This window comes from Camellia sinensis, chromosome 11, assembly GCF_055761805.1.
Source record: "Camellia sinensis isolate YWXY chromosome 11, ASM5576180v1, whole genome shotgun sequence".
NCBI classification, from domain to species: domain Eukaryota; kingdom Viridiplantae; phylum Streptophyta; class Magnoliopsida; order Ericales; family Theaceae; genus Camellia; species Camellia sinensis.
The window spans coordinates 144,054,844-144,071,100 of record NC_138971.1 but is presented as its reverse complement, the minus strand read 5'-3'; the positions used below and the strand labels follow the sequence as shown (position 1 = coordinate 144,071,100).

The following is a 16,257-nucleotide window of genomic DNA, read 5'->3' as shown; positions in this document are numbered from 1 at the left end:
AAGGGTAGTGTCTCTGCAAGGGGTAAAAGCCCTATGGGTAGGAAAGCTGCAAAAGAATTATTTCGGAGAAATCAAGTCGTTGAAGCTGAAGTCCAAAAAATGAGCATACAATTGAAGACATTTAAGCAACGCATTACCAAAATAGCATGTGACCATTGGAGCACCGTTGTTATAATTTGACAAAATAACACTATTCATTACCAAATTATAGGAATGACAATGCTATTTTAGCAAACACTATTGAAGATGGTCTTAGGCCATATTTTGTTTGTGGATAATGGAGCGGAATATGATTATTTTGTTTTAGGATGAAATTATTTCGCATTTAGTTCACATTTTGTAACTTGGGATAATTTATTTAATTTTTTTTCTATTTTTACGCAAGATAATTTTACTGTTGGAGAGGTGGGATAATTGATCATGAGATAAAGAATTTCATTACAAAATGAAGAAATTGTCTTTCTTCGTTTCATACCTTATCCCATCCTCAAACTAAACATAGTTTGGGGAATATTTAAATCATACTTCTATAAAAACCTTATAAACAAAAACCATTGATGCTAACTTAAAATTAATTGGAATATTTCTTACCCACTAATACAAAGGAGCACTTTTCCAAAATGAATTGAATGTATTTGTATCAAAATGACACCAACTAAATCAAAAGAAAACTTCAATATTTAGTAAGAGCAATTCCATACAAGCCAAATACGAGTTTGTAGTTATTAAAACTTAATTAAATTGCACATTAGATTAAAATTCTCTTCATTTTAGAGATATCGTTTGAGGTATTCATCCACTTTTGTATATTTGATTTGGGGATAAAGCTTAGAGGCCTCCTCTCCCTCAGCTCCAATTTCAAAGCTTGTGAGACATCCTTCATAGCAAATATGGTAGTAATGTGTTAACCCAACTTGCTCTGCATAATCTTGTCCTTAAAAAACAAAAAGAGAGATAAATGAATTAGTAATGAGCCATATATTTGAAATGAAGGTTTGTTTGGCATTTCAAAAAAGTGATTGAGTTTTCCTATAATTTGTATTTTCATATAAGAACTCAACGCTTTTGGATGACTAAAGATTATAGCCACACATTTTTTACAACATTTCCTACCACCTACTTGTAATAAGAGTGAGCCTATGATGATATTTGGTCAATAAAAAATATTGTAAATAAAGTGTATGACTATAGCTATATTTCTTCTTTAAAATATTGTTGCCTTCTTTTTGATCTGGGATATACACATGATTGTCTGAGTACGTGTGTCAGATTAATTGAGATCTTAGATTTTTTTTTTCTTTTTAAAATTTGGTGTATGTTTGTTGTACTTTGTTGATCTAGATCAATAATATATATACATATATTTTTTTTTGGGTGAGAAATTTAGCAGACAAAAGTGATAATCAAACTAACCTTTCATGAGAGCTAAAAAATCATCCTTGGACAGAGATGACTTTTGAAGCTCTTTCCCAATTAGCTTCTCCCATATTTGAACAACTTCTCTTTGAGACAGGATGTTTTCAGGTGGTCTCAAGTACAGTGTCTTATTTAGAGTCCGTGGATCGTCTATCGTTCTTATAGTGTACTTTGCAATATCATCTTCATCAACATATATTGCTGCCAAGGGTGACAAAAATATTAGGCGTTACTTGCAAGCTTTTATTATAAGAGAAGAGAAAACCTGAAAGATTAATTCATATGTACGAGCACTTTGAATCCTATCACACCATGATATAAGCATTTACAATTTCAAATTTGCCATACAAAGACATTGATTATTGATAGGGGGATTTGGTGATAGACCCCTCAGTGTCTAACTTGTCTGTCAAAAGGACAAGAAACCTCCTAGTATTTTAAAACTTATTTATTTTACTATAATACCCTCATATATATATATATATATATATGTGTGTGTGTGTATATATCAACTTGTAATCACTCTCTCTTATCTCAATCTCTCTTCTCTCTGTCTCGTACTTATTACTATTCTCTTCACTGGTGCCATCGCTGCTCTCCATCGGCACTACCGCCGCTCACCATGGAAATTTTTCTCTACTGTCTTCATCACCACCATCATTTGTTGCATCCATAACTTCAGATCTGAGATCATTCACAACTGCTGTAACCAAAAAATGGCGATTTGTGACGGTTCGCAAACCTCAAATCTGAAATCCATCACTCTCTCTCTGGTTTTGATGGTTCTTGCTCTCTCTCTCTCTCTTCTTCTTCTTATTCTTTTTCTTCTTCTTATCTTGATCCTCTGTTTTCGAACTTTGTCTCTCTATCACTCTTTCAACAGTAAAATTTTACTCTAATTCATGACACAAAACTTTTCTGTAAAACCATCTTCGCAGCTTGTTTTAGAGTAAAATTTTACTTTGAATTATAATAAGCTTTACTCTAATTCAGAGTAAAATTTTATATTGTAATTAAAAAAAAAGAAAAAAAAAAGAGAGAATAAAATTTTACTCTGAATCAAAGTAAAATTTTATTGTTATTAAGCAGATCAGTATTGTTAACCAAAGTAAATTTTTACTGTTACAAAAACATAGTACACATTAAATGAACAAACCAGAGTCAAATTTTACTTTTAGATTTATGAACAAATAATAAAAAAAACTCTTAATTTTCCATTCAATATCTCGATTTCTCATTTTTCTGTCAATTCTAAGTGTTTTTTTTTAATTTTATTTTTTATTTTTATATCTTTGATTTGAAGTTATTGATCTCAAATATGAGTTCGTAAGTATCAAATTTGAGATGGTGGTAGTTTAACGGTAAAAATGGTGGTTGCCGGCCGATGATGAGGATGAGCGATGTTGATAGACGATGAAGATGGTGGAGACAATGAACAACTATCGAGCGGTGAAAAGAGAGAGAGAGAGAGAGAGAGAGAGAGAGAGAGAGAGAGTGCTGTAAAAGAAATGGAAGAAAAAGAGGGTATAATGGTCAAATAAAATATTCAAATAACAAATTTTGTCCGTTATACAGAATTTTATAATTATGAGGGAGTTTTGAAAGTACTAAATTTTTTCTATTTTTTTAACAAGAAAAGCAAGTTAAGAGGGATTTATGGCCAAATTTCCCTTATTGGGATATAAGGGTTATTAGGCTAGTCTGCAAAATTAATGTTCCAATCAGTATGTGGGTTAGGCTTGCCGTGCTTTTTTTTATGGGTCAGGTTAGTTTAGGGCAGAAAAATTTAGACGGTCTAGCGAGTTGGCCCATGGTCTAATTCCAACAGGTCAAAATTCCAATGTAAAATGCATTTTAAATATCACACAAGTCATTTTTACACTTGAATTGATGATGATCTCATATTTTCGAATAAAAAGTAATATTAGGTATCCTGTAGTATAACATTGTTCATTATTTCAAAATCAACATCTATGCGACATTTAAAAAACATTATCAAAAACACAAAAAAAAAAAAAAAAAAAAAAAAAAATTGTGAAGATGAAGTACCTTTTGGGTTGCCATCTCCCAACAAGACCACATGATCCCTTGAAGGGAAAATTTTTCCTGGCTGGCAAAGGCCGCCGAGAAAGTAGGCAGCAAAGCAGTTTGCAGAGACATAGGTGTAAGGTATTCCGGCATCTTGGATCGCTTTTCTTACTACCATTTTGTCATCAAATGTAACCCTTCCTGGTTCCATTGCATTCTTCATTGTTGCTGGATCAGTTCCGAACTCAGATGGCAAAAATCTCTACATTATACATACCCCAAATTAAAATTTATGAATTCTCCAAATGCATAGTAAAAGAAACAACAAAGCACAAGTAGTGAAGTGATTTAACAATATTTTGCACTAGTGGTTGTCATGTTTTCCTAATATTTGTCATTTTCTATCAATTTTAAACTTGAGCCGTTAAATTGTATATTTTGCTGACGTATTTTACTATGATAAAAATATATATATATAATGAGATTCTTATCCTCAACTAAAAACTCTAATAAGTTTCTAAGTTAATACATAACCAAATATCTCATTATTAGTACTATAAATATAACGTTTTTCATTTTATTTTATTCTTATGTACACAACAAGGTACAAATTAGTTGTTGGATAGTTTGGCCCTATATCAGACAACATCACACTACAACATATAAAAGTTTTAGAGACAAAATGTTTTGATATCTAAAAGTGAAATTTTTGTTGCAAAAAACATTTAGGAACTAATTTCTATTATCCAATTTCCAATTTCCAATTTCCCAAATAGACAATAATTCATCACTAATATCTAATTTTCGTTGCTAAAAATATAATAACGACATTTTTCGCAACAAAAATATTTGCTCCCTAAAAGATAATTTTGTCCCTAAATTTTGGTCTCCAAAACCTTAATTTTTTTATAGTGTCATGTAATATATTGATGAGTAATAAGAGTATTGAAAATCGAAAACTTCAATATGTAAAAGCCAATACAATACATATCTGTTAGTCTAGTAATAAAATAAATAGAATAATTATCATGAATAATATAATGACAATGACAATAAACAATATATATAGACAAAATCAATAGTAGAAAAACATAGTTGCGAGACATTGTTTGGTTTGTATTTGAAAAACATGTTTTGAGATAAAAGTACGAAAATTTGTTTGGTTTGGTTTTTTTTTCAAAAGATGTTTTGAAAAATTATTTTGAGAGAAGGTTTTGGAAAAAGTGATTGATTTGATGTGTATGAGAGAGAGATTTGTTTGGAAAACTTGTAAACCAAACAAGTTTTGGAAAAAAAATTTGGGAAAATTTGTTTAGTTTGATTACTTTTGAAAACTTATTTGTAGAGAATTTTTCCCAAAATTTTTTGAGAAGCACAAATCAAACAAGGCCAACATCTCTCATCTAGTGTTCATGATCACCAAAAATATCAATATAAAATGTAGAGTTCTCTAACAAAATTGGATAGAGAAGTAAAAATATATATAGGAAAAACATAATTAATGGTATGGTATTAATCCTCACTAAGAATAAAACAGGTACTTATATATATTAATACATATAATGAATAAAATTATTATGTAATAAATCTCCAGAAATGCTAAATTAAGATTTGTATTGATTCTGAAATAAAACTCCATAACTGATATATTAAATAAAATTTATTTTTGTTAAAATATTCACTACAGTCAATATTTAAAACCTTAGTTTTATCTTGTGATCGATTTCATACAATAATTACCTTAACATTTCCAGCCTCCTTGATTGCATCGACAAGTTTGAGTTGAAGCAGTATCTGGTGGCTGCGAATGTGGACACCAGAAATGGCACAAATGACAACATCCACCATTTTGACAGCATTGAGGAGGCTGTGATGATCATTGAATGAACCATGTACGAGGTTAGCACCTTGATCCTTAAAAGACAACAACAATTGAGCTTTGTCAATGTCCACGCCAATCTCAGGTCGATGGAGGACATATGTTTTGTGTCCCTCTGCTAAACTTGCCTTCACCAACCTCCTTCCCAAATACCCCGTTCCCCCTACTATCAACACTTTGCTTTTCTCCATCGCTGCCAATCTCTCTCCTCTCTCTCTATTGATAGTGGGAGAAAGATGTCACCCCTCCCACCCCTTTATATGAAAATATGTGACAACTCCAAATGAGTTAGAAGGTCCGTTTTGGAGTTTCTATTTTTTTTTATAAAAGGACGTGTAAAAGTAAAAGAGAATAATGTAATAATTTATAGTGACTTTTTAAGTACAATCCTATCTTTTTAAGTTAGGTCTAAATATTCCACACAATACTTGTGTAATTTATGTGGGTTTTACATTTCTATGAGTATTGTGTAGATATTTGGTAATTATTGTGTAAAGTATTTAGTAATTCATTTGAGGTCTTTAGTATTTTTTAAATTTTTATACAATATTCAAATGGATAAATGTGAATATGGCGTAGAATTTTTGATAGGTCACTAACATTGCTTGCCATTTTGTTTATGTACTTTGAAAGTCTGAATAAAATATAAAATTTTATTAATACAAAATAGTGGACCCTATAATTTTGAATGGAGTTGGGATTCTCTCTAGTCTAAATCTGGATTGACAAGACGTTGTCAGAATTTGTAAGGGTCATCACAAGTCCTGTTTTGATAATTCGAATTATTCACTTTTTAAGACTCTTTGTGTATATCATTCATAAGAAAAAAAAAAAAAAAGGTTGATATGATAATGTAGCATTTTCTTTTCATCATATTTGGTGTTTAAAAAATTGAACGGTAACTTTGTTTTTTAAAATAGACCATTAATGGGTAATAAGTCTACAAAATATGACTTATTGATAATTTACTCTTAATTTTTTTTTTAAAAACAAATGTGACAAAAAAATTATGTTACAATTATCGAGTCAACTTAATTTTTTTAACAACAATGTTACATTCACACAATTTTTTTCCCCACAATTTCCGTAATGAGGTAAGGAAGACAAAATACATGTAAAGAGAGTTTTGAGGGAATATTTGAATGTGGGTCAACTTTTCAAATTTTATTTGTCATGTCATTAAGGAAATTGTGGAGAAAAAAAAATTATATGAATGAATAATTTTTTTTTATAAATAATATATCACAAAAATTTAATAAATAAATAATTCAAATTATCAAAATAAAACTCGTAATAAGTCCAGCGTAGATAATGTCTCTAAATCCCATCCCTTTTAAGTGGAACTGGAGCCTATGTGAACAAATTTAGCCTCCGTTTGGAAAGTGAGTTGGCTTTTTAGCTTTTTGATTTTTTTGGCTATTTTAGCCTGGGCTAAAAAGATTGGTTTGGGACGGGTTTTTTGACTTTTTAACTTTTTAAACTTTTTTTGTGAGAGAAGAGTGTAATGATTATGGGGGTTGGATGTGATGTTTTATTTGTTGTGGCTAAAATAATCTATTTTATCTTTTGTGACTAAAATAACCTATTTAGAATCGAGTTTTTATCCTCTTTATACTTGACAAAAAGTTTGGTTGAACAAAAAATTTTCTAAGGGCTTTACAATAACAATAAATAAATAAATAAACTATTTACCCAAAGTCCCAGGAATAAAAAAAAACCCCAACAAAATAAAAAAAACTCTTCTAGTTCATGAGCCCAATAATAAATAATATTACACTTCTTGTCCAAAAAGTCCAACAAAAGGAGGAAATAAAACCTCTTTGTTCAAAAGTTGCACAATGGCATAGGCAATTAACCAGATCTTAATACCATTTTTTTTCCCTTAATTACTAGAAAAGATATGCAAAGAATATGCATGTTTTAAAATAGAAAATTAAAAAATATCATTTAAACGTAAAAATAGCCCTTTGAAAATTTGGTAGAGGCCCAAAGATAAGTTTGGTTACAGGACTAATTGGGGAATAAGGGGTGAGAAGACAGTTGGGTTTTACCTAAAAAATGATCCCATGTTTGATATGTTATGTTAGATGGTATAGAGATTAAACGGCAAAAAAAGAAAGAATTAAATATTACTATAAGAATTGTGGTAAGCATCTCCATCGAAATAGTCAAATTTTTAGTTAAATTTTAATTAAAAGTCAATTTTTTATTTTAATTTAATCAATCATCTTTTCAAATACATTCTTCAACAAACTCTCTATTTTTTATTTCATTTGTCGAGTCATTTTTCTCTAATTACATGTAGTTACTGGTTTGATATTCAATTAAAGTATAACTGGTTAAGAATTAAGTTTGATGGAATGCGTTTCTAGGATTTTGTAGTATAAAATAGCTAAGAGAAATGATGATTTAAGGCATTATGCCTGTCCCAATTGTTTCACTCTTTCATTTTATCCCTTTATACTGCCACTTTTTTTATTCCACAGTAAAAATTTTCATAATTACCATCAATAATTCTTTCATAGATCCAACCATCTATCCCGTTTAATAACTTATTCTTATAATTATCAATAATAATCTCATTCCCATCCAATTTTATCCCAAAATAAAAATAAAATGTGACCCACCTGGTTTTTGTTTATTTGAAGAAAGTGTATATTATATGATGTTGAATTGTGAAGATTAGGTTGGGAGGTAAGCTTTCGTTGGTAAGTGAACTGTTAGTTGGGTTGGGTTGCTTTACCTTTAAAATTAAACAAGTTCAAAATGAAGAAAGTGTATGCTGTTTGGATTTTGTTCACAATATTTTAAAGACGATGTGAATGATATATATATATATATATATATATTTTAATTAGTGAAAAATAATATAATTTTTAATACAAAAATCACTATTTTGGACCAATTAAAATTTAGATACCTGTCCCTATTAATGCAGTTTCTCCCTCAACGGTTAGGTGCCCTAAGAAGGGTCATTTCCAACCATTAATATGTAGACATCTATTGACTTTCTATTTATTTCCTTATTAAGTTCTGTCTATTTATTCTTTACTAATGCTAAGCAAGTATTTTGAAAAGTGTTCAAAAAATACAAGGTAAAATTTCAGAATTTCATAAACTAATTATAGATTCATAAAAAAAATTTAAGATTTTAATTATTAATATTTATAAAATTTATCATTAATTTGAGTTTTTTTAAACATACGTTGAATTAATATTTTCTCCAAAATTTTGGCCTTAAAACTATTATTTGTATTTCATTTTAATTTTTTGTATTTTAAATGTAACATACAAGGCTTGAATTACAATTATTTTTTGAATTCCATTTTGTCTTAATTTATCAGCAGGCTTTTTCTGACAGGTCAATCCAAGGTTTGTTGGGCTTGAGCCTGACGGGTAAGCGAAGTTGGGCCAAGCGTTAAGCCCAAAATATTAATGTTTGGGCCTACTTTCTATAAGGCTCGCAGAATGGGTAGCAAGCTGGTCCATAGGCCACTTCTAACAGATTATTGGTTTGGGCCGTCCTGCAAAGTAAATAAAATAAAGAAAATTTAAGAAGCCCACGTTTTATCTTAATTTAGGTAGACTTACGGCCAGTCCTATTGACTATATTTATTTACTTATAATTTTTGCTTCTTTTTTTTATCTATTAATATTTTCACAAAATGTTGGGACACAATAAGTATTTTACGACTTTTTGGTGCATTAAAAAAGTGTAAAGACTTACAAGTTATTTAATTTTTCGCCATTAGCCCGTTGGGGTTTATGGGCATGAGCTTGGACTGGATTGGACTAGTCTGAGTCGGACATAGGATGTTGAATCAGAAAGAATATGAAATTGATTTTTTTTTTTTAAAAGTTCAATTCTGTAGTAATCGTTAAATTTTGGTTACTTTATCCATGCCTTGCATATGGTGGAAGTTTTGTTTGTTTGTTTTTTCTAAAATGATCTATGGATGGAACCTTGACTGGTACATTTTATTAAGTTTGTACCAAATTGTTTTGGTACTAGTTTTTTGTTTTTGTTTTTTTTTTTAAGTCTGTATGCAATTGTTTAATGTAGCTTTTGTTGTAGTTTATAAGAAAGAAATAGTTAGGATAAATTGAAAAAAAAAAATATTTTAAAGTTAAATAATTATCACCTTTTGATTTGAGAAAAATTATATCAAAGTGGTAGGAATTGCAGTGTTGCTCTAATCCAAAAGTTAGATTTATTTTAATCCCAATGACATGGTAGTCTATTAGAATAATCATGACAATTCTCTCTCATATCTTTTTAAATCATTAGCAAATAATCTCTTTTATTCATTGCTAGGGATGTAATCGGCTTGAGATGGTCGGTGTTCAGCTGAAATTTTGCACAAAATAGATAATGTCGGTTTTATTAAATTAAAAATCAATACAGACCAATTTTTTTTTTTTTTTTTTTATCAAACCACACCGATTCAAATGGTTCTGCTCAATGTGTTTTAATTGGTTTAAGTACTTTCAAAATAAGTCATTTTTAAAATTTGTAGTATAACAAATAATTTATATAAAAATATTAAATTAGCCATTTGTACACAATTTTAACCATATCCAATCCAACCATTCACAAAAATACAAATAAAAAAATTAATAAATACTAATACTTGAAACTTTTAAATTAGAAATAAAATATAATCTAAAAACCAAACTCTTAACATCAAAACAAAACCAAAACTTAAAACAATAATTTTATTATATTGTTAAGACCCTACTTATTGTCAATTCCGTGAACAAACTTGGATTTCATTGAGTTGTAATTTTCTTCTATTTTTGGTCTTCTCGCTCGATCATGGAACGTGGCGCTCGACCAGAGTTTCCACCATCACAGTACTTTGGCTTGTCTGAAAAAATATTGCGTGGTGTGATTTTATGCTTGAGTGTGAACCCTGGTTTAGAACACGTGTTTTAGTGTCCTTGCTTGAGCGTCCATTCTTACGCTTGAGTGGATTTCGCGATTTCAGCAGCTATAAAACTGCAAGTTGCTCCAAATCTAGGGTACGTTTTTTAGATCTTCTTTAAGGGTTATAGGGTTTTCTTTTGGGGCTGTTTTGCTGGTTTTTCCTTGATGTTTGATTGAGTATTGAACTCATGTTTTGATAAGCACACATCAAGGAGTTTGGTTGTTGTTCTTTAGGAGTGTTATTCTTCGGTGGAATCCGAAGATTCAAGCGCAGAGTAATTGAAGGAGTTTGATGCTGTGTGCAGTTGTTGATTCGACAATGGATGTTGTGGATTCAATATCAATCTGATCAATTCTGAGACGAAGGTTGCGGTGAAAGATATACAGATTGTGGAAGACAAATTGACAGCGTTTTGCTAATTTGTTTGGTATATTTATAATCTTTCTTGCTTCAGTAGTGGATTGATTTATGGCGTTTCGCCCGTGGTTTTTTTCACAATTGGAGGTGTTTCAATAGTGATTTTTTCCACGTAAAAATTCTTTGTGTCTATTTATTGTTTCTGAACTAACAATCTAAATCACTTTCGTACGTGCTTGATGATTTAGATTGTGAGTTTTAATTGGTTGGGAATTGGCACAATTAAATCTTGATCTAGTCACGAATCACTTAGGTTTTTTAATTGGTATCAAAGCAGGTCACTCTTTGTTTTTATTCGAACTATAGGAGTGTGATTTTGTGTGATTGGTGATATGGATTCAATTCGTAAAGGTAATTCAACCCATAGACCTCCGTTACTTGATGGTACAAACTATTCTTATTGAAAAACTTGTATGAGAGCGTTTTTAAAATCTATCGATGAAAACTTTGGCACTGTGTGATCTATGGGTGGAGTGAACCTGTTGTCACTATTGATAGTGTTGTTATTCCCAAATCTCTTGATAAATGGGACACATTCGATTATCAAAATTCGAGTTGGAAGAGTAAGGCTCTCAACTCCCTCTTTTGCTTCGTCACACCAAAAGAGTTTCGTCATATTTGTACTTGTGAGGTAACAAAAGAGGCTTGGGATGTTCTTGAAACTATTCACGATGGTACAACTTCTGTTAAAAGGTCAAAACTTCAACGTTTCACCTCCGCCTTTGAAACTCTTTTTATGTGTGATGATGAGACATTTAATGATTTTTGTGCTAAACTTAGTGACATCGTGAATTCCTATTTCACACTCGGTGAAAAAATCCCTGAAGCTAAGGTTGTTGGAAAAAATTTGAAGTCTTTACCTGAGAGGTTCCAATCAAAAGTGACAGTTATTGAGGTGGCTTAGGATATTGATACCCTCAAGCTTGATCAGTTGGTTAAAAACTTACAGACTTATGAAGCCCACCAGATTTCTAAGAAAAAACAAAAAGATAGTGTGGCTTTCACTAGTGCTCATGATATTGCAAAAACCCTTGAGATTGAGTTTGATCTAGAGTCCGGGATGACGGCTATATTTACTAAACAGTTCAAAAAAATTTAAAGAAAAAGAAGCCTAATTTCAAGGACCCTATTCCAAAAGATAAGAGTAAAGAAAAACCCAAAACTTGCTCCAAAAACTGAAAAGAAAATTATGAAGGGGCAAGGGGTCAAGTGCTACGAATGTCAAGGGTTTGGACATATTGCTCTTGAATGCCCTTCGAAAAAGAACCGAAAGTAAGTCTATACAGTGACTTGGAATGATGAAAGCGAGTCAGAGCAAGAACCCGATGAAACCGAATCTGGTGAAGATGGAGATAGCACTTACATAGCATTCTGGTCCACTGTCACTCAACCTCCTCCAAAGCTAGTGAAATTTGCTCGTGGTCAGAATCTGCATCGTGCTCTTACCTTTGATGGGAATAATTACTTGTTCTGGAAGATCAGAATGAAGATGTTTTTGAGAGCTTATAACCTTGAGGGTTGGCAAGCCATTGAAGAGAATGTTGAAAGCACTGAGAATTTGAGCAATCAGAGAGTTCTAACTACCATTCGTGAAGTAATTTCTGACGAAAAATAGCAATAGGTTGCTTACTGCACAAAGGCCAAAGATGCATGGGACATTTTGAGTCAATTTCATAAAAGATGAGAGTCATCTTCACTACTATCTATCACCTTTCTTGCCTTTGTTGCTCGACTGGATGAAGTCTAGGAGAAAGAGGAGCAAAAAGAAGATGATGAAACATCAGAAGATAATGATGAGATTAATGGTGATGATCTACAACAAGCTTACGAAAAGCTTTATGATGAATCTTTGAATTTATCCAAGATCAATGACAAACTCATTCTCAAGCTCAAAGCATGTGAAAGTGAGAATGTCAAGCTAAAAGGAGGAATTGCAACAGCAAAGCAAAATGTCATCAAGATCTCTAATGATAGGCAAGACCTATGTGGGAAACTTTTATCTTGTGAGACCGAAATGAATGAACTTCTGAAAATATATGTCACATATGAAGAAAAGATTGAAAACATTGCGATGTCACAAGCTACATTGGAAAAGATGGTTGGTAAAAAAGATGAAGAGCTCAGAGATGCTAGAGCCACAATTGTCATGTGGAACAAAGGTTCCAAGACATTAGAAGACATCCTCAAATCTCAACAAATGGGTTGTGACAAAAGTGGTCTAGGTTATAGTAATGCGACAACTCACAAGGGACAGACCTCTATATCACATGACCTGAAGACTCAAACAAAGGGAAAGCTAAAGGTGCAACATGGTGATCTCTCTCTTCATCTACCTAACGAGGGTAAGATCAACAAAAGGGAGGTAAAACCTGTTTTTGTTTGTCACCATTGTGGTAGGTATGGCCACATTCGTCCTTATTTCTTTGAGTTGTTTGGTAAGGTGTCTCAAAAGGATAAACATTCTAATACTTTTTGGGTTAGGTGACAACCTTACATGTCTAGGTGAAACACCAAGTTTCATGAGGGTGTTCACAATGCTAAGACATTTACCAAGATCGCCAATCCTAATTTTGTTAAGACCAAAAAGATATGGGTGAGAAAGGATGACTTGACTTATTTTGTTGTTCACACTGCTCTAAAAGCACGTGACTCACACATGTGGTAACTTGATAGTAGGTGCTCCCATCACATGTCAGGTGACAAATCCTACTTCACCTCCTTTGAAAAATATGAAGGAGGAATTATTACTTTTGGAGATGATAGCACTTTTAGAGTCATTGGTAAGGGCTCTATAAGTGTGACTCGTTTTTCCAAGCTCGAAAATGCATTACTGGTTGATGGCCTTAAAGCACATCTTTTGAGCATCAGTCAAATGTGTGATTCCCACCATGAAGTATTATTTTCAAAAAATAAATGTGAAATTTTAAATAAGAAGGGAAATACTGTCATGCATGGGGTTCGCACATCTGATAACTGTCATGCATGGGGTTCGCACATCTGAGATTGTTACCACTAATGATCTCAGTTGCCACTCAGCCATCATAAGTAATATTGATTTGTGGCATCACAGATTAAGTCTCATGAATTTCAAAGACCTAACTAAAATAGCCAACAAAGAGCGTGTGAGAGGAGTACCTAAATTGGGTAAGAATATGAACCATGTGTGTGAACCATGTCAACTTTGGAAGCAAACCCGTGCCCCCTCTTACAAAGATGAATAGCTTCATAACCAAAAGTCCTCTTGAATTAGTTTATATGGATGTTATGGGACCCACTCGCACTGAAAGCATTGGAGGTAAACGATACATTTTTTTAACTGTTGATGATTTTACTTGTTTTTCATGGGTAAATTTCTTAAGAGAAAAATCTGAACGTTTGATGCTTTCTAGGCCTTCGTCCTTAAAATCCAAAATGAATAGTGTGTTTCTATTAGGCGTATCATAAGAATCAGAACTGATTATGGTCGTGAATTTGAAAATAGTTCGTTTTCGGATTTTTGTGATTCGCATGGAATTAAGCATGAATTTTCTGCTTCGATTACTCCACAACAAAATAGAGTTGTTGAGAGGAAGAACGGGATTGTTCAAGAGATGGCTAGGGTCATGCTCCTGAGTAAGAAAGTTCCTCTAAAGTTTTGGGCTGAAGCCTTAAATACCGCCGTTTATAATATGTATTTAAGGCCCGTCACTTTACAAACTCCATATGAATTGTGGAAGGGATTGAAACCTAATATAAAATACTTCAAAACTTTTGGGAGTAAATGTTACATTTTTAAAGATAGAGAGCCTTTGGGCAAATTTAACTCGTGAAATGATGAAGGTATTTTTCTGGGATACTCAACTACTAGTAGAGCTTTTCGTGTCTATAACCTGCTAACTTTATCTTTAATGGAATCGATCAATGTGGTTATAGATGACACAGGTTCTCCTACTTCAGCGATAAATGAGAAAGAAAATGGCGAGTCTCCAATCCTGGATACTAAACTATAAAGTTAAAGAGAAGCTGAGGTCCAAGCACAAGAAGGTGAGATAGCACCAACTTCTCAGGTAAGTCAGAGTCCAAAGAGTGCACAAAGAGACACCACTTTTGATGCCTTTGTCACCACAAGTCCAGAGTTCAAACTATCAGCAAGGATGAAACTGAATCATCCAGCTCAACAAATGATTGGAAGTGTCTCGGATTGAATAAAAACTCGAAGACAAATTCGGGAGGAGGTATCTCATATATGTTATGTTTCATTAATTGAACCTAAGAATATAAAAGAGGCCTTACTAGCTGATAGTTGGGTCAATGCTATGCATGAAGAATTAGGTCAATTTGAACGTAACAATGTTTGGACTATTTTTCCCAAACCTAGAGACATGAATGTGATAGGTACCAAATGGATCTTTAAGAATAAATCTGATGAGAATGGTATTGTAGTTAGAAATAAAGTTAGGTTGGTTGCTCAAGGCTATACACAAGTAGAGGGTGTTGACTATAATGAAACGTTTGCCCCAGTTGCACGTCTCAAATCTATTCGTATTTTACTTAGTGTTGCATGCTTTCTTGGTTTCAAATTGTTTCAAATGGATGTGAAAAGTGCCTTTCTAAATGGGTACTTGAAAGAAGAGGCTTATGTTGAGCAACCAAAAAGGTTTGAGGACCCTAAATGTCCAAATCATGTTTACAAGTTAGACAAGGCTTTGTATAGGTTGAAACAAGCCCCTCAGGCTTAGTATGATAGACTCACTACCTTTCTTTTTGATAATGATTTTCAAAGGGGTAGTGTGGACAAGTCTTTATTTGTGAAACATACTAAGTCTCATATACTTGTTGCTCAGATTTATATTGATGATAGTGTGTTTGGATCCATAGCTGATTATCTTGTAAAATACTTTCGGATTGCATGACACATGAGTTTGAGATGAGCATGATGGGAGAGTTGTCTTATTTCTTAGGTCTTCAAATTAAACAGTCTCCTTCAGGTATGTTTGTTTCTCAGACTAAGAATGCCAAAAACCTTGTGTCAAAGTTCGGTCTTGAGTCAGCCAAACATGCACACACTCTCATGAGCACCAGGCTTCACCTTTCCAAATATTCCTCTGGTACTGATTTTGATCCTACCCTTTATAAGAGTATGATTGGGAGTCTCTTGTACCTCACAGCCAGTCGTCTTGACATTGCATTCAGTGTAGGTGTTTGTGCCCGTTACCAAGTCTGTCTTAAAGAGTCTCATCTGATTGCAGTCAAACGCATCATTAAGTATGTTAATGGGATGTTGGGTTATGGGATTTGGTTCTCGACTAACACTACAGTTAAAATCACTGGTTTTTCTGATGCCGACTAGGCAGGGTGTGCTAATAATCGTAAGAGCACATCTGGGGGGTGTTTTTACCTTGGGAATAATTTGGTTTCCTGGCATAGCAAAAAGCACAATGCCATTTCTGTTTCGACTGCTGTGGCTGAATACATTGTTGCAAGGAGTTGTTGTGCCCAAATATTATGGATGAAACAAATGCTTCATGATTATGGTATAGACCAAAACACTCTTACCCTTTTCTGTGATAACACAAGTGCCATTAACATTTCTAAAAATCTTGTCCAACA

General features: G+C 32.5%; 1 protein-coding gene across 1 annotated transcript; it reads right to left on the bottom strand.

The window, feature by feature from the left end:
- Positions 1-554: 554 nt before the first annotated feature.
- LOC114262347 (bifunctional pinoresinol-lariciresinol reductase 2) lies at positions 555-5,633 on the bottom strand. Its single transcript, XM_028202718.2, has 4 exons — positions 5,185-5,633; positions 3,466-3,706; positions 1,414-1,617; positions 555-934 (listed from the first exon to the last, which is right to left on the bottom strand). The coding sequence occupies exons 1-4, from the start codon at positions 5,512-5,514 to the stop codon at positions 771-773; spliced, it is 939 nt and encodes a 312-aa protein (XP_028058519.1). The 5' UTR covers positions 5,515-5,633; the 3' UTR covers positions 555-770.
- Positions 5,634-16,257: the final 10,624 nt, after the last annotated feature.

Excerpts from the sequence above, each read along its gene's own strand:
- LOC114262347 (XM_028202718.2), bottom strand. The coding sequence starts at position 5,514 with ATGGAGAAAAGCAAAGTGTTGATAGTAGGGGGAACGGGGTATTTGGGA. Across the intron at positions 3,707-5,184 it reads AGGAGGCTGGAAATGTTAAG|AGATTTTTGCCATCTGAGTT; the intron begins GTAATTATTGTA and ends TGTATAATGTAG. Across the intron at positions 1,618-3,465 it reads GGGAGATGGCAACCCAAAAG|CAATATATGTTGATGAAGAT; the intron begins GTACTTCATCTT and ends CACCCTTGGCAG.